Genomic DNA, 24,240 nt, shown 5'->3' on the forward strand with positions numbered 1-24,240 from the left:
TGTTACTGGTACCAATAGTGAACACTGTACAATTGTATCATATTAGCAAATTACCACAATTTTTTTATTTGGCTTCTTATTCTGTCAGTACCAAAAGGGAGTAGAAAGCAATTATTGAGGGGGATTTCCCAAAAGAGCAAGGTAGACATGAGGTGGAAAATGGAGTATTTTAACAAACACGCTTCCATAAAAGTTTTGCTAGCTAGATGAGATTTTAGCCTTATGTGATACTCAGCATTTTCAGGCATGGTGCCAAACATGGCTTGCTTTTCTAATTCAGTAGGCCTGTTCAGCTCTACTGAAAGCTTTGGAAAAACCCAGTTGGGGGTACTGAAGGCTTTTAAAATCGAGGCCCTTGTAATTATTGTGTATACCAAGTTTCTTTGTCTACCCCACAAAATGGGGCTTTTTGAGAAGGCAGAGTTTTCTTCCATAATACAAATAGGCCAACCTTTCCTTTCTTTTTATTTTTTTTTTCTTTTTATTTTATTTTTTCCTTTTTCTGGCTGAGTATTTGGACTAGGTTTGAATTTTGAAATTTTGGCTAGGCATCTGTGAGCACTCTTCTGCTTTTTTTCTTTCTTTCTTTCTTATTTTTAACTTGAGAGTCTGACAGCTTTAATGTCAGGGCCTTCATGTTTCACAGCAGGGTTTAAAAAAAACACTCTAGAAAGATTTTGCCTATATCAGAGAGACAGAGTACTGGACAGATTTACAGCAGAGACGAAAGACTTTTGATGGAAAATAAATGTAGTATAGAGTTGAAAGAACAAACATGATTTTCTAAATTTTTTTTGGTAGTAGCCCTGGATTTAGAAATGAGTCTCAGCAGGAGGAGAGATCATACACAGATTTCCCAAGATATCAAAGATCCATATAATAATGCACTTTTAAAAGACCCATTTTGGGGCAAGTTTAAGCAATGTACATTCTGCCCATTGCTTACTAGTTACGTTGCTGGCAGGTAGATCTAAGTACTGTGTTAGGAGTTTAGGATCTGTCTTCTTATAAGCACTGTAAGAGTGTACATTATCTTACAGATCAAGAAGAAGATATGTTGCAGAAGCTATTTTTTTATAGCCTTGGTACTTCAACTCCACCTGACTACCAGAGAAAAACTTCATAAGCTTTTCAAGCTTCACTTGCATATTTGTCTCTAGGCAGTTTTCTGCCTCCAGTTCAGCAGGAAGTATGCAAGCTTGCTTGCATTTTTCAGCAGACCCTTCTGTGACTCCAAGAGATTTGGAACACAAAGATACCAATACACTTGAATTTTTGTTGCTTCGTAAACAGTTGCTTACACTGGCATGAATTAAAATAATTACAGAATAATATATATATAGTAAAACTTCTTGTTCATGTGAATTTTTGAAGCAGATAATCACTTTAACTAAATTAATACATTATAAATAAATCACTTCTGCATTTTTATGTTATCACATAGCACTGATCTTTTGCTTGAAAATACAATCCAAAAATGAATGATCAAAATGGCTGTTTTGACAGTAAGATGAAGCTACAAATGAAATTTGTTTAAAAGGTCCCCAATCCTTATGAAAATAGAGGAGCTAAGAAGAGTGACAGTTTATTTTGTTTTTAGTGAATTTATTATCCTAGATCTTACAATTTTTTCAAGATGGAGGCCAGAAGGATTGTCATTTAAATCATCTGCTATGTTTCCATATGGTAATACCAAGGAATGTCACCTGTCTTCACTACTAAAGATCTTGAGTATATCCTAAATGGTATGGGAGCAGGTTCGTTCTTCCATGGTTGACCTGTCTTCCAGGCTCTCTGCAAAAAGCTGCCTTTGCTTCTTAAGTTGTGATCTTAGACCTTCCCCCCTGAGTATGAGTTTCTGCTTTTGTTACAAGGTTGGAGGACCTCAGTGTGCTGAGCTACATGTTGTGTTGTGCTCTTGTTGTAGTATTCACTAGCTTTATCCTTTGTATTTTCTGCAAATTGCATCTTCCCTTTCATGCTGCATGCATGTAAAGGATATTTTAAGTAGTATTTGTATGACTGCTATTACCACCAATAATGGAATAATGAAATAATTAGAATTTCCAGGTGAGTAAACAGTGGCAGATAGTAACTCATATTTTGTTAGGCTATTTCTCTTGGCAGCCCTTTTAAAAAATCTATTAGCATGCCAAGTCACATTACTCATTATCAGGTCATGCTCTAGGATTTTGTGCAGGAAAACCAAAAAGCAAAAGAATCCTTCAAAACAGGAGGCAAATTTTGTAAGATACTTTTTCAAAAGTTCAAAACTCTGATAGAGGGCAGAGGAAGTACAGAGGAAGTACTATTGTGATAAGCAGGGGAATGGAGAACCATGTGACAGGAGGAGACTTTATGAGAGTTCCACGTATTTTCCTTGCAAAATAAAGACCTGTATTGTTATTGTTATTATTGATCTTCCTATCTTAGGAAGATCAACAGTGGCAAAGAAGAAACATTTAAGCTAAAGGACAGCGCTGATACAAAACCAGTGTTATTTAAAATATGTGAGGCTGTAAGTAACCTAAGTTCAGTTAGATTGTGAGTGAGAGATTTGGAACTAACTTTGGAAGGCTGTTCATGATCAACAAGAGAAAATGGGAGGAGATATGGCAATAAATGCAGCTTTGTTTTATATGGAGACTGATACATTTTAAAAAAAGATTAAAAAACGTGAGTTGTCTGCAACGAGAGAACAAATGGTCAGAAGGTCTAGTTGAGTCCTTTCTAGTTATGTTTATTCTCCGTTTTCAACTCTCTGTTCCTCCATTAAGGTTGTACAGAATCAAAAAGTAACTTCCTGTGATGCTTCTTGACCATGCCTGTATGTGCTCTAACAACCTTTCCAATTTCCCTGTCAGATCACACATAGGAAACATTAAACATAAATTCTAGGATACGTTTTCTTGCTTCTGTGGAATTATTGCTCTTGTTTTAACGTCCATGCTGATGAACTTCCTTAAACAGTTTTTTTAGCCTTGAAAATACTTTGTTGCTCTTCCTATTTCAGTTTTCCATTTTATAAAAGCTAGACCTTCACTTTCAGTTTTTAGTTCAAATAAGATAATTATCCTGTTGTTACTTTTTTGACAGCAAGAAGAGTACATTTCAGAAGAAACACATATTTTATTCTATTTTAACTGTTTGTGTTTCCCTAATTGCAAGAAAAATTCAATGATGATCTTTTTACAGACTGATAAATATTTTAATGTAGATTTTCTGCTGGAAAAAAAACATCTGAGTGAAGGGTGCAAGACTGGCAGGCTTGTGTCTTGTCTACACAAAGCTTTTATTTTCCTTAAAAAGTCATGCTGTTGCTAGCATTAGTGTCTCTCCATCCAAATGCATTTGTTAAGCAGTCAGTAAATGATTAAGGAGCTGTAGGGACTGATTTATGGAGCCAAATTAATTGAACTAAATATGCATCTCTCTGTTAAGTGACGACTGGGGAAGGTGGCAGAACATGAGATAGCTGTCTGCAAGTACAAGAGGGGTGTAAAATGCAAAGAGAGTAAGGGACTCACAGCTAAGAGCAGCCGTGGTGGTTTTGTGACCCAAATTCTATGTCCCACTCCTCCTTGAGGAATTCTAAGGCCGTGAAACCCTGGTGAGTGTGCCCCAAAACCTGCATTAGGGATTGCTTTATGTGGCACAAAATGCACTAAACACTGATAAGGTATTAAATACTGTATCATTCAAAGCTAACGGAGCAAAATTTTAAATTAGAAAGCACAAGGTGAGAATATCAAGGAGAATTTAAGGCTTCCTTACAGCAAGATGTATTACTCTGAAGAATAGTTTTCTAAGGAAAATTACAGATAAGGACCATTTCCTGGAAATCCTTAGTGTTAAATCGATGCTTCTCTCAGGCAGACAGCATAATGAAAGGATAGCGTATCAGTAAGGATTCCCCTTCCATGTTCTCTGATTCTGTTAAGACATGTACATGCAGGTAATTTAACAAAATACAATGTATTCAGACCGTTTGAGCCCTTCTCAGCAGCTGGAGTGTGCTATTGGGACTTCTGTGGAGTCCAGCTTGCTTGTAGAGAGGCCTGAGTTAAGCTGCTAATGATTCTCATCATTAATATTCCCCTTTTCTTTTGTGTCCCCATATCATACCACTTTTTCATAGTTGAAACAGAAAAGAAGAGGCAAATCTGATAGGACATTGAATATGCCCACAACCACCTAGCGTGGAGCAGAACATTTTGCTGTGGCCTACCTGAATTTGGGACACTGCTGTTGACCATTTCTGCTGGTGCCATTTGTTCACTTGTCTTGCCTCAAATGCAGTTATTGCCACTATTCTTGTGAGTGACCTTCAGCAAATCACAGTTATTCTGGCATTGGCAAAACAGCATAGTATACTTAGAGTGTGACAAGCCCTGTGTAGAGTGCCCTAGCTGGGACTGACACAGTGTGTAAGCAGGCACTGTGACCTCCACTGCAAGCAGATTTTTGCCCCAGCTGAAGATATGTGTTAGTCCATTGTGGTAAGTATCCTGCTAGGTACCGATGGTACCAGTTTGCATATGGTGAGTATGCTTTTTTCCTCAGTTCACTATTCAAATGAGGAACAGAATTTTAACCCCTCCTCATTCCTTCTTCTACCAGCTCTAACCCTACTTTGCAAGTTTGAGTGCTGTCCAAAAGTATTTCTAAGTGGAACAAAAATAAACATGCTTTTAAATATTTTATGTTCATGCTTTCAGGGAGATTGACACGTTTTGAACAACACCTAAATTAAAAATAAATATTTATGCTCACATTTGTTCATCAGCTTTCCAAAATGTAAAAATATGTTTCATGTTGTTTTAAATAATGAAATGTGAAACAAATGAAAGATAAACTTTCTACAAGCTGCAAAGAAATAAGAAGACAAAGGCTTTGTTTACAGCTTAGACTTCAACGGTGCCCTTTGACAACTAATACAGATCTTAATTACAAATGGAATTATACATATAAAAACTGCTCGAAACAAAGGAATATTTTTTTTCTCTCTCTGGTTTTCTTTGTGATAGTTTTAATTAGCTGCAACGCTTTGAACAGTCGTAGTACTTGACTGCAGCTCAGACATTGATGGAAGCTGTTAACTTCAAATGGCATCTGTAGGACTGCAGAAATCTGGGTTTTCCTCTGAACAGCATGCTCCCCATTGCTAAATTTATTCCTGGGTGTATCAGAATTCTGCATACATATCACTTAATTGAGAAGTATGCGTTGTCCGATAACATTCTAGTGATTGACATTAGGAAACAATAAATTGGATTAATAGGCAACAGCATCCTAACCACACTGGCAGAACCTTAATAGACTCCTTTAAAAATGTAAGTGGCAACAGGACAAATGTGTTTTGAAAAATAACCTGGGCAAGTAACATAGAAAAATAGTCATTCGAAATAATGACCAACCATACGTAGCATTTTCCTCATGGTAATTGAGCACCTTGCCTTCAAAACAAATGGAGAGTGGGAATGAAAAGTCAACTGCCAGTGTTGAAACTGCCATACTTCTGGTGACGATGATTTGCATGTGGTTATTGGGAAATGTCTTCCTATCTTGACCTAAGCAAAAATGTCTTTAATTTCCTACTGCGGACTATTTAAAAGAAAGTACCAGCTAGAAATAGAGCATTAGAGCTCTCTGACATCCCATCTAAATGGCCTGGGATTTTGCAGTTGATCCTGATCAGCAGGTGGAGGCCCTGGTCCTGCCACAGGATACACCCTTGTGGGAACCAAGGCAAAGAGAGTAAGGTGTGCTGGTGAGAGCTTCTGAGGGAATGAGGATGCACATGACAGCACAATTGCTGTAGTCTCTAAAGCTGAGGGTTGAGGTATCACAGACACTTTTAGGTTTATTATGAATCCTGTCATTACACGATAGTGTTTAGAGGAAGAGAAAATTTCTGCCTGGGATTCATGAGTCACTGTGCTTGGCAAGGCATGAGCCTTCATTCATCAGAGCTGTATGCATGACTTTGTGCTTGCAAGTACTCCTGTTGGGTTAGATGCACAGTCTGTTTAGGAAAGAAGGTCATCTATTGACATCACAAGTTCAGGACCTGAAGTTGTGTATTTTTTTTAGGAAATAGGAGGGAGAGGTGCGATATTTTTGATGCCTTCCTCTTCGGTGCAGAGCATGCATGTCAGTGCAGAAGGAGGGAAATGCCTCAGAGAAATGACATGTTGTGCAGAACTTTAATGTGGGGCAATGCTTTTAAAAAAAATCCACCTCATTTCAATAGGGAAAAAAATAAATTAGTTATTGCCAGTTTATGGTAGAGAACCACATATAGGACTATTTCTCAGTTTTTACTAAGCATAAACTGTGCCCTGGAAATTAAATGAAAAGGCATGGAATATGAAGCCTAATCATTTAAATATGACCTAATCTTTCTAATAGAAGTATTGCTGCATCAATCTCTTGTTTGTTTGTCGAATTTCAGACAACTCATGCAGAGCCTTAGAAGAATGTCACTCTGATCTCAGGTGAAATAGAGAGATACAGTTAACACAAACATATTCAGAAAGGAAAGGGCAGCTACCTTCTAGCATTGTCTTTTGGACTTCCTTTTCAAATGACAGCTCTGTATGCAGTGGGAGTTCAACAGTGGATGCTCTGTAAAAATTGGAGCAAGTCTTCCCCCAGGTTGTTTTTTCTTTCTCTGTTATTCTCTCTTTTATCACTTCCCACCTTACACCAAAGCCTAAGAAAAAAATAAAAGAAGTCGAATTATTGATCTGTATTTGCCAATTGTATCTGCTTATCAGTTATATTGCAGTAGTGTCCAGGAATCTCATGACTTAACAACTCTGGCTGTATAGGAAATTGTAGGAAGAGAAAAGAAGTCTTTCAAATTTAATTTGTATACACTTGGTTTCTCAAGATCTTTGTGAGAAAAAATAGTCAGGAAAGCAACAAACAGCACATGGGATAAATTAGCAAGTTGTGCATATGTCTGCTAGAATGAAGAACTTTTGAATTTACTCCTGAATACAGAAAAAATAGCTGTGCTGCATGTTCTTTTTGTTACTCTTGTTAGTATCTCTGGATCTGATTTTTTTTTTAATGAGTTGGTAACAAAAATAATCTGTCTTTTAAAAATAAGTGTCTGTGCCTGTGAAACTGTATACTGGAAACCATTTGCAGCTCATTTTAAGTGGTTCAGCTCTCTGTCTTTAACTAGGTAACAGCTGATTTCTACCAGCTTAGGTTTTGATCCTTATTTTTAAAACTTACCGAAGTGAAATCCCGCTCTCAGTCCCTCCCCTCAGCTTCTAGAGTATCAGGATTTTGCATGCCATGGTTTGCAGAAAACTGTGAAGTTTTTTTCACTCTAGATGTCTTCTTTCTCTTAAAGCTAAGAACCGTGGGATTGCAATTCCAGTGGATTTGGACAGCCAGGTCAACACCTTGTTCATGAAGAGTCACTCTAACATGGTGCAGAGGGCAGCCATGGGGTGGAGAATGTCAGCCCGCAGCGGACCACGTTTTAAAGAAGCTCTTGGTGGGCCTGCCTGGGATTACAGGAACATAATAGAAAAACTACAGGTACAAAATAGCAAATGGCTTGGGCTGGTAGTAGCTGTGTATTTATCTGTGATGTGTTAGCAGTGGAAAACTCCACAGAGAGACTCATTGCCATTTTAGTGCTGGAATACAGTGAACCTTGAACTTATTGGTGGTGGAAGCAGAGGGCTCGGCTCCTGTTTGGTGCCTGTTCAAAGTAAAGTCAACACTGAGAGACTTTTGATCTGTGATCTGAATTCAGCTCATACGGAAGTCAGAAGAGAGGGGTTGGAGCTTTGTTTTTGTTCCCTAAGATGATCCACAGAGAAGGATCTCCTTTCTGCCCTGTCACAGTCGCATGTTCTTTTTGGGGTATGAAGGGAGGTCCTCTGGTTTATAGGAACCATTATGTCAGGCTTCTTTCACTAGAGGTTACTTAAAACGTGGAAATCATCTTGTGAAGGTAGTGGTTAAATGACATCAGGTGTTTATAAAAATCAGCAGGACTCAAATAAGTAGAGGTGCCCTACATACTCAGGAAGCAACATTTTAGGTGATAGGCTAACATCATGCATACAGAATGCAGTGCATTTCCAGCACACCATCATAGAAACATCATAGAAACATCATAGAAACATCATAGAGCGGTTTGAGTTGAAAGGAACGTTTAGTATCACCAATTCCAAACCCCCTGCTATAGGCAGGGACACTTCCCTCTAGACCAGGTTGCTCAAAACCCCATCCTGCCTGACCTTCAAGCTTTCAGGGAGGGGGCATCCATAACCTCACTGGGCGACCTGTTCCAGTGTCTCACCACCCTCACAGTAATGAATTTCTTCCTCATATCTAGTCTAAATCTACCCTCTTCCAGTTTAAAGCCATTTCTCCTCATCCTGTCACTATAAAAACATATTCCTTATATATGTGCCTTTATATCCCTTATAAAAAGTCCCTCCCCAGCTTTCCTGTAGGTCCCCTTTAGGTACTGGGAGGCTGCTATAAGTGCCCCCTGGAGCCTCCTCTCCTCCAGACTGAACAGCCCCAGCTCTCTCAGCCTGTTCCTCAGGGGGAGGTGCTGTAGCCCTCTGATCATCTTTGTGGCCCTCCTCTCATTCTGAATGTTCCTAAGTGTTTTAGAGGCATTGTTGCAGGGGAGAAATATAAAAGAAGACAGCAAGATGGATAGTAATGGGCACCTTCCTCTCCTCATCCAGCTTGAGGAGCAACCGGGGAGAAGGAGGTTGCTTTACTGTAGCATGGGTTAAGAAGTGCATTATTATGCAGCTCCACAGCAATGTTCTTCTAGTTTTCTTGGCTGACTTCAGTTGTAAATCATACTCATCTTTATTTCCTAGGATGTAGTGTCCTCCTTGGAGCAGCAGTTCACTCCCATGATGCAGGCTGAATTCTCAGTGCTGGTTGATGTGCTGCATAGTCCAGAGCTGCTTTTTCCTGAAGGGAGCGATGCCAGAATAAGATGTGGTGCTTTCATGTCCAAGTAAGTGGTGTAAGGAGAGGCCTATTTGCTTCTTTGGAAAAGATAACTGGAAGTTAAACTTTTCAATAGAGACCCCTCTAATTTTCAATAGTGACTTAAGCATGTAGGAGTCTGAGTTCGTATTGAAATCTGAAATTGAGGTCTTTTGCTATATGTTTTATATTTTTCAGAGATCTAGAAGTCTGGAGAGGAGTAGAGAGAACATTGCTTGCCTTGTCTGCCTAGAAATTGAATGTTGGAAGCTTGTTAAAATTCTGACAGGAACAACCTACTTCTGTTTTCTTAATGGGCTACTTTTGCTATTAAGTTTCTCCAAGCTGACAGCAGAAACTTAGACTTTCTGTGGTAGAATGTTCAGGATTTCATAATGGAGAAGGGTGCTCAGGGCTATTTTATTTATTTTTTTAATAAAGCAAATAAACCATTTCCTTTTTATTTTAAACTGCAGTGGCTCTTTTTAAAATACATTTCACTGGCACCCCACCTGATCCTGAATTACTGGATCTTTTATTTGCAATTTGTGCATTGGAATAGAGTTGTTCAATACTTTTTATTAATCCTCGAGTGAGTTGCCCTCACTGCCCTTGAGAAACTCTAATTTCAACTGACTTAATGTGGGGGAAATTGACACATTTGGAAGCTCTCATGGTTCCTTGGCTTTTTGCGTATTCTGCAGAGACAGCACTGTAACAATATACTTCATATGTTTGGAAAACTGAAGTTAGATTTGGAGCTTGTTCCATCTCATTCCCTCTGCTCAAACTCCTGTTCAAAGTCAGTATCAAACCAAGTTGAGGTCTGCTGAGTGTGGCGCGTATAATGCAATAAGCAGGTTTCTGTTGGATTTAATTAACTTGCACAGCAAGGAATGTTTTGCAGAGCAATGTAAGAACCCTGATATAAATATGTAACTTCAAAAAATATTGTTAGTACTGCAGAGCTGAGATCTGTGTATTTTTAGACTTACAATTAATGAATTTGGTTAACATAACAATGGGAATGTCCTACATGGTGTTTTTATTGAGTCCAAGGTGGCTTTAGCACACAAAGTTAGCAATGCTCTAAATACAATCAGTTTCATTGTGTTACGGAACAGATTTAGATGATGCTGTTTCATCCCTCTCAAGCCTATTTTGGGTGCCTGCTTGAGCTTTATGACCAGTAATGTCTATGTAAATTGGTGGCCACAGCACCTTTGCTGTGTGTTCATCATACACTTTAATTCAAACACTGTTCTATTAACTATAAGCCAACACTGGTATTGAAGAAAGGAAACTGTCCAAGGCCTTCAGATTTCCTCCTTTCTTCTGTTTTCACAGCAGCTATGCTAGGACTTGCTCTGTACAGACATAAAAAGGCTTCTTCTGGCATTGGCTTAAGGATACTAAAACCCGAACTCTTGGCACAGTTTTAGCTGGAGGCAAACATGTACCTTGTTTTCTGACTTGAGACAATCTCATGAAGTTGTGTGAGTGTAAACAGTGGCTGTGCTTCAGCCAAAGAACTGCATTTCTGAGTGTTTCCATGTGAAGTTTTTAGGAATGCTTTGGGAATCTTTTGGATCCAGTTGACTCGCTAAAAAGTAAATTTGCTCGTTATATAATTATTTATTACAACCATCATTGAAGTTGGAAAGTGTACAAAGGTTGTAGCTTTTAAAGTTCGTAAGAAGCACAATGAATTCTGGTTAGCTTTAAATAAAAGTTAATGAAAATACATAGTTACCTTCAAATAAAGAAAAAAGGAGCAAGTTTGGATCTTAATCTGGAAGCATTCAGAAAAAAGTGGGTGTAGAATTCTGCTTTCTGTATGGGCAAGAAGGATCACAAATTGTAATAAGAAACTCACAATACCTTGAAAGCCCCATTGCCTTTTTAATTATGATTTCTTTTGTCTACTTTTATTTCCTTTGCTTAAGGAAAAATATAATGATGAGTAATTTTTGCATGAAGAAATTTTAGCATGGCGTAGTAACAACGTGCAATGCTCTTTAAGGTTTAATATTTTACTTTAAGGTTGATTAATCACACAAAGAAGCTGATGGAGAAAGAAGAAAAGCTCTGCATTAAAATTCTTCAGACATTACGAGAAATGCTTGACAAGAAAACTAACTTTGCGGAAGAGGTACTGCTACCATTTTATTTTTAAATATAGAACTAATGGAATGATATTAAAATGTGGGTTCTAGAGCAGTAACAGAATATGTCATGATTTCAGTTTCTCATTCATTTTGAAGATGATTTGGTTTTTCAGAAACAGTGCAGCATGACAGAAAGTAAGATTTAAACAACGGAAACTACTTGCCTGACATTGATAGTTCTGTGTCAGGGACTTTCAAAGTCAAAGCAAGAAACACTAAATAAATTTGCTGCAGCTAGTGTTGCTACATGTAATTATTATGTATTGGAAGTATGTGTTTCTAGAAACTAATCCTTTGGTCTGACATCTGACTTTATCTAGCAGATAATCAATTAGAAGCATTGGGTTTCCTAATTGCAATTGTACAGTTTTCTCTGCTGCCTGTGGTGCCAGACTTTTGTGCTCCATAAATGTTCTAATGCTTATATAAGTGACAGGAATACATAATGTTTAAACAGAGTTGCCTGTTTTGTGGAGAAATGACACAGTCTGTAGAATGTTTTAATTTTTCTTGAACCCATTAACATTTGTTCTGTCTTTCCTTCCCCTTATTGCCCAGTTTTTTCTCAAAACAGCAAAAACAACTTTTTCAAATATGCATTTTATTTTGCTTGCAGCTTTGGGTGTTGGTAAAACTAGATTTCAACTTGTATCTCAGCTTTCCCTTCCTAAAAGGTTATAAGCTTTTTGTGTACCTTTTGTGTTTCCTTATCCATATTTCTGAGTATTGCCTAAATTCTTTCAGTATTATTCACTCATGAAGATGAATCATACAGCTATTATCTAATCTTTCGCTGCCATTGTTTTCATTTGATCACAGCTGACATGTTTAGTCAAGTGTGTTCATGGGCTTCCCTTTACTTTGAGAAAAGTCACACCATTTCACTGTTTCAGGCTTTTACACCCAAATATTCTCACATATCAAAGTAACAGTGCTCATTCATGTTATTGTACCTGGCACACTTATCCACCATTCAGATATGAGCTATGAGATCTTACTCCTAATCTATCCTTATCTTACTCCTAATCTAGCCATAAGAAGTGTTTTGGTGACTCAGATATGCATGCCTATTTCTGAATGTATGAGACTTTATTTTTACAGTTAAGTGTTTTGGTACTGTCAAACAATATGATAAGGCAGAAACTCTTCTCCTTTATGATAAATGAGACATACGTTACAAATGGGGAACATTCACAGTGTCTTTGTTTTGATGGTATACTCTTTATTTTGATTTCAACATATGGATATGGGAGCATGTTGCCCAAGCTTCTAAGCAACCTGCCAGCAGGATTAAAAAACTCTCAGTGCAGAACAGTGAAATGAAGACAAAAGAAGCAATAGCAAAACATAAGCTTTTCTGTGTACTGACACAACCAAGCCAGTGCAAGCAGAGCAAATATATTTCCTCTTCCCCTCCTGTAAAGAATCTAGCTAAAAGAAGAATGTTGTTAGGCCAGAGCAGACAGTTCTGAGTTTTTTTCATGTCCTAATAAGTTTTACACATGAAGCATTATTCTTTATTATTATTCTTACTTACTCTATTAAGTTTCTGGGTCCATTATCCCACTGCATCACATGGAAAAACTCCCTTTCTTTTGTAACTGCATGTTATTGAAAAAAAGTGCCAAACTACTCCAAAATAGTTACACTGACCCACCAAAAGTTAACATAATTGTAGGTGGGAAAAAAAACAGTGCCTCAGTGCACAATATTCCAAACAAAGCAAAAAACTGTGTCTGTTTTAATTGCTCTTGGTGCCTTTGCATGAATGCTGATAAATCAAGCCACCAGAGGGAGCGTACTCCGTTGGTTTGTAGGGGCTCTGCACCCTGCCAGCCCAGCCTCTGGTCCTCAGCAGTGGACATGAAGGGGTGTAAGCCCAGACCCCTCTCATGACTTCCAGCTTCCCAGGAGTTGCAAAGGCATGTCAGGTAGAAGAGCTTTTCAGGAAACAGAATTTCTCCTTCATGCTTTCTCTTAAATCCCATAGATTTTACACGTGAGAAACATAATGAATCAGTGCAAGCAAATAAACGAGTAAACAAGCCTGTATGATTTGCAAGTGTATATCTGGCTTTATATTCTTAGGAGTCATTGTTTGTAATAAAGACTTCAGAACAGTAAAAATAGAACAATGAATAGCCTGTTATGCATGATTCCAACTTGTAGTGAATGGTTTTGTCACTGTCTGAAATGTTATCCGGAGTTCAAGAAGCATCTGGACAATACTTTCAGACATATGGTCAGATTTTTGGGTGGTCCTGTGTGGAGCCAGGAGTTGGACTTGATGATCCTTATGGGTCCCTTCCAACTTGGGATATTCTATATCTGATATTCCCTTAATTCTGTCTCTCGCTAATATTATGGGGTATTGGTATTCTGTGACTGAACACAACATGAGTGCAGAGCTACAGAGTGACACATGACATTCTGACAAAAAGCCTTGGTTTCTTAATCTTTCATCATAACATATTTTTTGTGATACATTTGACAGCAATGGTAAACTTGCACTTTCTGCAGACTTAATTACAGTAAGAGATCAGAAAAAAAAGAAATCAAATATCATCCTCTCTCTTTCTTCCCATAGTTAAGATCCAGGTATGGGACCCGGGCATTCTGTTGTCCTTTCTTTAATTTGACTGCTGTAAAGTAGTCTGTGTTGATGAAGCAGCAAGAGGAAAAGGTAGCTTTAGGAGCGTATTTCATTGTTTTCATGGCTATTTCCATCTGTCCCTTATCCACTGCCTAGAGTCAGCTCTATTCTTGAGCCTCCTCTTGCTGCGTGGTCTGTGCTGCTCATGCTCTCTTGCTTCATCCTCAGTTGCACTTGCAGTTTGCCTTTGAGGCAGTGCTTGCTTGTGCATTGTTTTGCTAAGTGCTGCAACATCTAATTGTGTTAGGAATCAAAGTTTAATTTCAGAAGTTTGATTTAAGGTATATAAATGACACATAAAACCTCCTGGTCATTGATTGGCTTTCATAAGTAATTGCAGGTGATTATCACAATCTCCCTGGAGTTCTGTGTTATGTCCTAGTCCTATTTGTATTGATTAGGTAACTAACTGGAATGAAACTTGATCTACAGCCCCCCTCTTACAGAAATATCTTTCAGAATAGCATTAAAGCACTTGGGTGAAGCAGTGCCCAGACAATTAATGTGGTATAGATAAAAGCACACTTTATATTGACTGTTTAAGAAGAGGAACAGTGAAAGGACTGCCCTTGGTCTAGGTCTGCCCCATCTGTGTTTGTCTGTTATTGCTGGTGGTTTTTATACCACCATTTGGTCTAGTATTTCTAAAGTTTTTAGTCAAGTCTTTGTTCTTGTTCTTTGCCGTAGTGCTTGATTTCAGTTTAACTTCTTTTTGAATGCTGACTCCAGGCATACTTACATGTCACAGAATGTGGAGAACATTTTCAGAAGCACCTGAGAGATGTAGGCCATTGCCAGCAATGCACTTTGCAAGTGACTGGAGCTAATGGAAATCTTAAAATTTCCTTGCTGCCCTTCTGAAAGCAACTGTCCATGCAACAGAGCAGGTGGGCCCAGAGCAGTGAGTGCTCCCAGCTGCTTCCAAGAGAGTTCAGAAGCTAAACTTAAACCCACCCTCAGCAAATTGGATGAAGCTGTTGGATTCTGTTGGGTTGTGCAACATTTCAACCCACTTTGGCATGCTGACCTTGAGCTTTCAGATTAACCATTTCTTCTTAATGAGATCAGCATCTCTCAGAAAAACGTACAGTTTTATACATGATAACATGTATCTTTGACAAGTTTACTGTAACGTTATTGGCTGGTCAGAGTGCTAATGAGTCATAGCCTATTAGACAATATTATAGAGTCCAAGACCACATATCCTGCCAAATGGTAGTTTCTAGAAAAAGCACATTTGGCTGTACACTTCAGCAAGGGTTATTTGTGCTGCTGAACAGACTTTATACTTACTTTCTGCCTTAGGTGTTGAATTGCAGTATAAATAATTGAAAGCGTTGAATATTTTTAAAGTGTCAGCAGAACAAAGACTGCATAAGCTGCTTAATTGTCAGAAGTATGTATTTGTGCTTTTCACCTTTATTTTGGAAAAACTCCTGAAAGATATTGTCTTTCTCATAATACTTTTGCACTAGCTTCACAGTTCAGAATGGTTGAGGTAGCTTTCTTTGTAGCCTTCCATTTTGGAATGTTAATATTTTTGTATTCCACTTTAGTTACGAAATGTAAGCTATCCTCTCCTTGCTGTTTTCAGCAGCAACACCAAAATGCACGTGAAATTTGATGCAGCTTCTTTTTCACTGCAAACATCCATGATATAGCCACTGTTGGCTGCTGGTCAGTTTGTCCCAGAAAAACTGAGTCATTTCACATGCAGCTATAGAAAAAACTCGAACGATTTTGTCAAAAGGAACTGTCCCAATTTGTAAATATATTGATCTACCCGTCAAGCTGAAGCCAGTGGAACTGCAGGTCTTTTTGTGCAGGGAAAAATGATCTCAGTGTGCCTTAGAAGTTGGGTGATGTTGCTGGGAGCCGCTGCAGTGTCCCAATGTGTAAGCTTTTGTAATTGAAAGTGTAGGTATTGCTTTGTATTTTATTTTTCAAAATTATTTTCTTTTCACTGCATCTGTGAATTAGGCAGTGTGCAGATTAATAACATATATTAGTAATAGTAAGTGGAGGAAAAAGAGAATAATTCTGAACACGTGTGGATTTTCTGAATGTATTATGCATTAAAAGGACATTTATTTTGTGTCAGAGAAAGGATGTGAAATTCCTTTATTTCCATTACATTTTGGATTAGTGACACTGCAGACATTCTTAAGAATCATATTTACTTTTTCAGCAGTTTTGCTGTCTGCTTTATTTCTGTTCATAGAGAAAAATGATGCAAGAGGCTGGTTTTTTTTCCTATTGTCAATAGGTTGTTCTCCTCACTCAGTGAGTTTGTACAGTAATGTGAGGTTCGAAATACTGTAGGAAAATATTTAAGCTCAATGCTGTTCGTGTTGATTTGTATTTTTTCTTAATCACCCTTCAGTTTCAGATGGTAAAGTACGTTTTTTGCAATATCCTGCATTAAGCCTCTTACCTTAGGAAAATAAGTGCTGTCTGGGAAGAATTGGAAGCTCATGAAAGAAGAGTGCTTGATCAGCTTTAGCACTGCCAGATTGGCAGCTGCAACCAGCACATGCTTTGGTATGGGCAGGAAAGCAGTGTTGTGAATTTGCCACAACATTCAAGTGACCAAGCATGGCAGGAAGTTCAGACACTGCTGGGGCAAAGTCTCCACCTGTGTGAGGGTTTACATGAAGATGCTGGTGTGTGGCGCTGATTCATCATAGTGAAATATTCAAGCTTTGCTATTGCTGTGAATCCTCTGTACCAGTAATTTCAGCAGAAGGAGAGTCAGAGCACTCAGATATGCAAGACTAAACACTAAATGTGGTCAGACCCTTAGAATGTGGTAATTTCTCATTATACACATATGCTGACATTTTACAAGCCAAAGCAATAAAACCTACAGTGAAAGAAACCAATGCATTTTCACTTTCCCCTCCTTCTCAGCTTCAAGCTAGAATAATTAAGCATGAGGATATCACAGAGCACATGATACCATTGTTTGTACCAGCCAGGGATTATTAGCCGTGGTGTTTAGCGCCTCGGGCCATCAGCTACTAGGGCACGTTTTACTGCTGCATGTTTCTGGTGCTTTGACACACAACATGAAATAGACTGTTCTGAAGTAACTTCCCTCATCTTTGTAGTACCCCTTCTGCAGTGTGCATTCCTTTGGACCATCCCCAGATATTCTGCTGGGTTTCCAATCGCTTTGTGGGAGATTTATTTTGCTTCTGTTGCAAAAACCTGCAACTGCAGCTACTCAGTTTCTGAAAAGCATCGCTTCCTTTTAAGGGGAAACATTTTTTCTCTAAGTCACAGGCCCCAAACATTTGATCCAGACTTTCAGTATCATCCGCTTGTATTCAAAGCCCCTTGCCTGGGCCTGTTGTGAGGCGCTTGCTGTGGTCTCTGTCAGGCATAGTTTAAAGCAGAGCTTGTGGTTCTTGGACACCTAGACAGGATCATCTATCAAGTACAGGTAGAAGACAGCATTTCTGACCTCTGCTGAGGTGTAAAGGCCTGATTCAGTGAAAGATGAGCTCTTGAATATGCTGCCATGGGAGTGAAATATCTCTATTTTATGGGACTGGGTGCTTTCATGATGTTGCCCTCTTTTTAATATGTAATTATTAACTGTCACTGTCATCCAAATGTGTTATCTCTGGAGACTTAAAGGTGCTTTTAAACTCGGCTCACTGGCACTTATTTTTCTTTGTTTCATATTTTTTATTTATTCTTCTCCAAGTCGTAAACACATCCAGTGGCAGATACCAAGGCTGAGAAGACACGGTTGTAAATACATTTCTTTCTAAAGCTCTCAGCCTCTCAGTAGCACGTATTTATTTTTCATTTTCTCAGAATGTGATATGTTGTTCTCCAGATTAGTTTCAGAAATATTAAGCCCCACATCTTGATTGATAAATTGTTTTGGAACTTGTGTCATCTGCCCTCTTGCATATAATATATTTCCTCTAAAGGAGCCTCTGGTACCATACAGTATTTTCTTTTGTGTAGATGCGGCAACAAGCAAACAGTAACAAACCTTGCTCTGAACTTCGTATGTCCAACTTCTGCTCTGTAATTTCCTGTCTATATTGTGTTTGTGACAAAAGGATACTCCTGGTTTTCTCCTTTTTTCATATGAATTCCCTTCTGTGGGTCTGATGTGAAGAACAGCAAAACCAGCAAGGAGATCCTAACCAACTGTGAACTGTTAGATATCCTTTTCTATTAATATTGTTTTTTAGTTAAAAACAAATAGGAAAGAGTGCAAGGGAAGGAAGCTTTTAACAATTGAGACCTTCACAGACCTCTGAATATGATTCGTGTTGCCTTACTCAGGCACAAAATTGCTGAAACTTAACAGGATCCTACATGTAAGAACTACAGTAGGATTTTTATTGTGGGATGGATTTCACTAAAGATTTCACTATATATGTATTTGAATCAAATTCTACACCATGAAGGCATCACAATCAAGGTTTTATTTTGGTCTGGTTTTATTTATGTATTTTAAATCATGACCAAAGCAGTAAAAGATTTTTAGGAATTTAATAGAAGTTTCTAGCAGATACGGGATTGGCAAGGGGGTAGATTAATGACCAAAGGTATGTTGTAGATTAATAAATAAACTGAGTCAGCAGTTCTATCGTATGGTTCTCATCTTCAGATTTGTGGAGTTTTGTTTGAGAATATATTCCTATGCATAAATATAAATATTTATTTTAGATGATTTATTCCTGTGGCATCTTATTTTGCAATGAGCAGTTTACTACCTCTGTGGTTGAGTCATGTTAGAACATAAATATCTGAATGTGCATTCCATGTTGTACCACACTGCTTTGTTTTTAAAAGAATACAGAGTGTCTGATATGCCCTCACAGCCCAGAAAGCCAACTGTGTCCCAGGCTTCATCAAAAGAAGCATGGCCAGCATGCTGAGGGAGGTGATCCTGCCTCTCTTCTCTGTGCTGGTGAGGCCTCTCCTGGAGTGCTGCATCCAGATGTGGAGTCCTCAGTACAGGAGAGACGTAGACCTGCATCTGTGAGTGCATCCAGAGGAGAGCCACAAAACTGATCCAAGGAATGGAACACCTCTCCTATGAATACAGGCTGAGAGAGCTAGGGCTGTTCAGCCTGGAGAAGAGAAGGCTGCAAGTTGACCTGATAGATCCTTTCAGTATCTAAAAGGGAGCTACTGGAAAGAAGGGGACAGAGTCTTTAGCAGAGTCTGTATCGATAGTACAAGAGTAAATGGCTTCAAGTTCAGAGAGTGTAGATTTATGTTGGATATAAAGAAAAAATCTTCTACAGTGAGAGTGGTGAGGCACTGGAACAGGTTACTCGGAGATGTGGTGGTTGCCCCATCTGTGGAGACTTTAAAGGTAAGGCTGGATAAGGCCTCGGGCAACCTGATCTAGCTGTGGTGTCCCTGTTTATTGCAGGGGAATTGGACTTAACGGCGTCAGTGGTCCCTTCCAACTCTAAGGATTTTATGATTCTATACGTATTAATGATCTAATAGTCACTTAACATGGAGATAAATGCAATTCCTTTGGCCAACCAATTTTAGCAATTGGTGATTGGATAAACTGTCCAGATGACATCCCAAGAAGCCTGTGTCTGTCTTTATTCATAGAGCAGGAGCAAAGCACACGGGTACAGTTCGTGTTTGCCTCGCCTGCCTGCCTCGTGCTGAGAGCTGCACTGCGGTGAGGAGTTGCATGGAATGTGGGAGTGATGAGTATGGGAGAAGAAACAAATTGCAGCATCCTGAAGTTTGGGATATCTGCAATTGTTCTTGGGTGTTACAAGAAAAAAAAATGTATAAAACTTTTTGCTGACTGAATGATGGGATATTTCTATCCCCACCCCCATTAACTAATATTTAAAAGCATTAGCTGCTATGCATCAAGTCCACATTTCTGAGCAGTTTTTATATCTCTATCGAGGAACATTTTTTGTTTATCCTGACGAACACAGTGTAATGCTGCATTATCACAGAGACCACTGTGTGGCAACTGTGGACTTCTCAAAAATGCCTCCTGTCTGTGGGAGCAGGTCAGCTGCTGCTGCTGCTGCTGCTGCACAGACAACCTCCCACAGCAGTCAAATGTCTGCAGTTGTGGAGGGGGCGAGAGAAAATGTCTCCTTCAGCCTTGAATTTCCTTGGAAGGGGGAAGGGTTGTTTTGTTTTGTGGTGTTTTTTGTTGTTGTTGTTGTTGTTGACTGTCAGAAATTTGCAGTTGCTTTATTTAATATGTTTGAGCAACAACCCTGTTTGTAGTTTGCAATTGCACCAGTGATAGCAGTGAGCAGAATTCAATGCATTGTATTAAGGATGGCCAATGAATATTTATGATAGACCTAGGGAGCCAGTAATAAAAATGAAATCGGCATGATGCCACTAGATCCAAATCTTTGATCTCTGTTTTAAGAAAAAATACAATAAAGCAGGGGATAATGGACTCATTATAATGGAATGGTTAGTTAAGGTTAGTTAGGGCAGTGTGAATAGATGGTGTTACATAAATGCTTTAGTCAAAGATTTACAGCTCAGTAAAGTGTTTCAGGAGCTGAGTTTCTATAGAAAAACTCTGTTTATGGTATTATTTGGTTTTCTCTGTCAAAACATGAAGAACTAAGGGCTCATTTCTTTCAGATACTCTCTTGCCTTTCTAGGGGAAGCAAAAGCAGTAAGAAGCAGAAAGGCCCTTCTTCTTAGCTTCTCACTGCACTTGCCCTCTTTTTGTTTCCCCCATGAGCAGGTGGGGGGATGCTGAGTGCTACTGGAAGGTGGACATTTGAGTCCCATTACAGTCCAGAGCATCTTGTCACATACCATCTTGGTGGAGATGCTTGAGGGTATTGGCTCAGGGTTAGGCATCACTCAGGAAGGTGCAAGAGCCGTGGCTGGAGACATGCCCCATCTGGAGCCTCCTACCTCTATCTGGAGCAGGCAGAAGATGAGCAGAGTGTATTGAAATGGCTCTGGAGAAGCCTAATGAAGGAGTCAGTATTTGACAGGGATGGGGAGCAGGAGTGATCAAGCTATTTTTCTTTTTAATGATGGCAATTACTTGCTTAACACCCCTGCCACACTAAGCAAGAAGCACAGGAGGGTTGACACCGAGCTATAGATGAAAGCTTGTCTTGAAGTCTCTGTCTAGCCAGACGTGAGGAGGGAATGGAAACTCACTGTTTTCTGATTTGTTTCATACTGATGTAATTTGTAAGGGACTTCATCGCTAATGACATTTGGCAAGCGATTTGTCGATACTGTGGCCCAACTCTTCCCTTCCACCCCCTTCATCCTTTCAAGGAAAATATATGGATATTGAACTTAAGAAAACAGCTTTTAAGCAACAACAGTAACTGCTTCTGATACAGTTTTTTTGTCTGATGAGGATTTTATCCAGTGTGTTTGGCCTTGGAGGAGTGCCTGGATGGTATTGCCAGCTGGAATTGTCAGAGCTGCTTTGTCTTCTGTCCCAGGAAAACAGAAGCCTGGCGGGTAGTCACTCTCACTCTTATTTCATATCCCTGCTTAGTCAGAGTTGCCAACTCTAAGCATTGAAAACCCTGAGTCAGGCTGCAAACAAATCACGAGATCTGGCTTGAAAATCACGAGATTTTGTAATTACAAGTAGTTAATTTGGGATTTCTTTGAGCCTCTAGAATATCTGTTCTTCAAGTTTTGATTCTACAAATCCCAGAGCGTGAAATATGCTTTACTGAACTATGCATGTGTTTGTTTACTTAAAAGAAAGCCTAGTTCATTTTTGGTTACCTGACCTTTGGAGTTCCCCAGGAAAAGACAAGAATATCTAAATGATCTGTGTTGACCAGGCTGTTCAATGAGGGAGCTGTTTTGGAGTTGGTGATTACCTTGAGGATTATGAGCTTAATTGTCTTGGTGTCACTTTGACCCCGAGGCTTTTTGCAGAGAGCTTTTTGTTGGGCAGAGCTTGAAAGTGTTCTTTGAGTCTGCTGCAGTGAATACTCTGTGTAGGTTGTGCCTTGATTTCCTTGTTTACTGTGCAGCAGTTTTCCACGGGCAGCACATGACACCTTGACAGTGAAGCCTGATTAATCCATTTTCTTCCCACTGCAGTTTTGCCATCACTCAGGTCTCATTCGGAGGGCACACGTGTGAATGCCTTCTGCTGTGAATAGTCACAAGTATAATGTGCTGACTCTGTGTGGATGCCAGGGAGAGGGGGTACTGGCTCTCTGGATGAGCCATGAGACAAGGAGGCTGTCTCTTAACATTTGGACCACTCTTGATAACTCCAGATGCAGAGCTGTCACTTGAGTTGGGGGCAGGACCTTTCTACACTAGAAATCCCTCTTGACAGAGTTGCCCAAATCATTTTATATCTTAAGTATTGAGGAGTTACTTGAGCGGTGTCTCCTTATATTCCTTTCATCCCTACCCCCTCCCCCCCCTCTTTTTGTTTTTGCTACCTTCCTCTTCTTTCTTGCAGAAAACTGATTTTTGGACTCTTTGGCTTTATATCGTAGCAGTTGATGTCCCATTAGCCCCATGTCCAGTAGGACTGAGTGCCAGTCACTCTCAGGTGCCAAAGAAATGTCTATAACCTTGAGTTCTAAGGTTGTCTAATATGAAGATATCTTACTGACACCAGTTAAACAACTTGGAGTTGGAGGCAAGACAGAGGAGAAATACTTGTTGCTAATCTAGCCATTAAGAAGTGTGACATGAGGGACCCTGATCATACATAGTGTTCAGAGCTGAACCCTAAGAGAGCATAAGGACTAAACCTTGTTTGAACTAGGAGTTTTCTCAGCTACAACGAATGAGAAGTTCTCAGCTGTAGGCTTTCTCAAGGCTACTCTTCTGGGTTCAGTTTAACCTTTTTGAAAATCAAACTGTTTTAAATATACAGAGTTTGACTGTGGCTCTCTAAAAATAAAATTCTTTGCATTTAAACAAATGCTAGACATGCTTGTGAAATTCTTCCTCTTTTATTAGTCAGAGCAGGCTTTTCGAAGTGGCTGGAAATGTTGCCGAGGAACAGAGAATATGCAGCCTGAGTTTCCTAGATTTTTGTGAAGAAACCCTTATTAATTAGGTTGCTTTTGTGAGGCAGAAGAAATAACAGTGGTAATTCTCTGCTGGCAGTGAAGTGGGTAATGGTCAGTAAATTTTACTCGGTGTAGCACAGAGGATTGCTGTGGTTATGTCTCAGTCTTTATTAAATTTGTCCTGCTTGTTGCCTTTTGGTCAAGTACTAATTTTAACTCTCAAAATAAGATTGACCATAAGGACTCAGACAGCCCTTTAAAAAAATGCGACTTGAACAGTTTAAGCTATATATTTTCCTTCTCTTTCTTCACATTGAAGTATTCCTGCAGAGAAAAACATTGTGCACGGGAAAAACTCGAGTTTTGATATTTGGGTTTTTTGGGTTTGGATTTTTGTTCTGTTGCTATGTGTGGAAATGTCTGTGTGGAAGGAAAAGAAAAAAAAAAAGAAAAAAGCAACAACAACAACAGCCAGAGTAACAAGTTTAAAAGATTACTTTGGTCTGTGATGTGATTAGTCAGAAACAAGTAATTTGTATTGCAGAAGTCTGGGCAGAGTGCTACCTATTTCTGTTTGTGTGTGCAAATAACCTGCTATGCCACACAGCCAAGGGAAGGGGATTCAAATGAGAGCAGTGCTGGCTGCATTTGAGCGTGCATAGCACACGTGTTGAACTAGGATTAGGAGGGCGCGGATGAACTGGCTCTTTCTGGGGTCTTACCTCATGCACTGGGAGGTTCTGGTTGGAAGGGCTGGCTCTCCAGAGTGTGGTCTACAGATAGGCACTTGACTAAAATGAAGCTGTTTATTTTCTATATTTATGATACTGAAAGAGCTTGTTTGTTTTTTTTCTCAGTAATAAATTCTAGACCACCAGGTAATCTAAAAACAGGGAATTTTACTTCCTGTTTAAAAAATGAAAAGTGAACTTAGCAAAGTAGTGAAGTAGTTGATACAGACTTTGAATTAAATATACGTTGAATTAAATTCAACGTATATTTAAACCACTTCTTGAACTCTGAACGATTTGAGACTGGAAAAAAATAGTTCCCTTGATTTCTTAAACCATCTCTGTCTTTCCCATTTTTTGCACACTTCTTCCTTTTCTCTGTTTCATTCTGATTTTTAGCTGAAGACAGACTTTATTTGAGAGCAGGAAAGGAAACGTTGCTGGGATAATGTTTTCTTTTGAACTAGCCAACAGTTTATGGCTTCTGCGTCTTGAGTTCAGCACTTTGATCACTATCTGTCTGTTTTGCTGCTAAGCCCTATGCAGTGTGATTTTACTATTCAGCCAGCTGGGGCATTGCCCCACTTGAAAACTGTGAGGTAATAAAATCAGGGTAAATTAAACGTGTTTTCTCAAGCCCTCTACACAATCCTGAACTATTAATTTCATGTTGCAGCTTTGCCAGA

General features: G+C 39.1%; 1 protein-coding gene across 4 annotated transcripts in view; it reads left to right on the forward strand.

The window, feature by feature from the left end:
* Nucleotides 1-24,240, forward strand: part of ITPR2 (inositol 1,4,5-trisphosphate receptor type 2) — a 272,614-nt gene that overhangs the window by 140,645 nt on the left and 107,729 nt on the right. For all 4 annotated transcript variants that reach the window (XM_052690593.1, XM_052690590.1, XM_052690591.1 and 1 more), the window contains 3 exons: nt 7,370-7,560; nt 8,874-9,016; nt 11,032-11,140. In XM_052690593.1, coding sequence (XP_052546553.1) covers nt 7,370-7,560; nt 8,874-9,016; nt 11,032-11,140 — 443 coding nt within the window. The remainder of the gene's footprint in view (nt 1-7,369; nt 7,561-8,873; nt 9,017-11,031; nt 11,141-24,240) is intronic.

This window comes from Tympanuchus pallidicinctus, unplaced genomic scaffold, assembly GCF_026119805.1.
Source record: "Tympanuchus pallidicinctus isolate F22 unplaced genomic scaffold, pur_lepc_1.0 scaffold27, whole genome shotgun sequence".
Classification (NCBI taxonomy): Eukaryota; Metazoa; Chordata; class Aves; order Galliformes; family Phasianidae; genus Tympanuchus; species Tympanuchus pallidicinctus.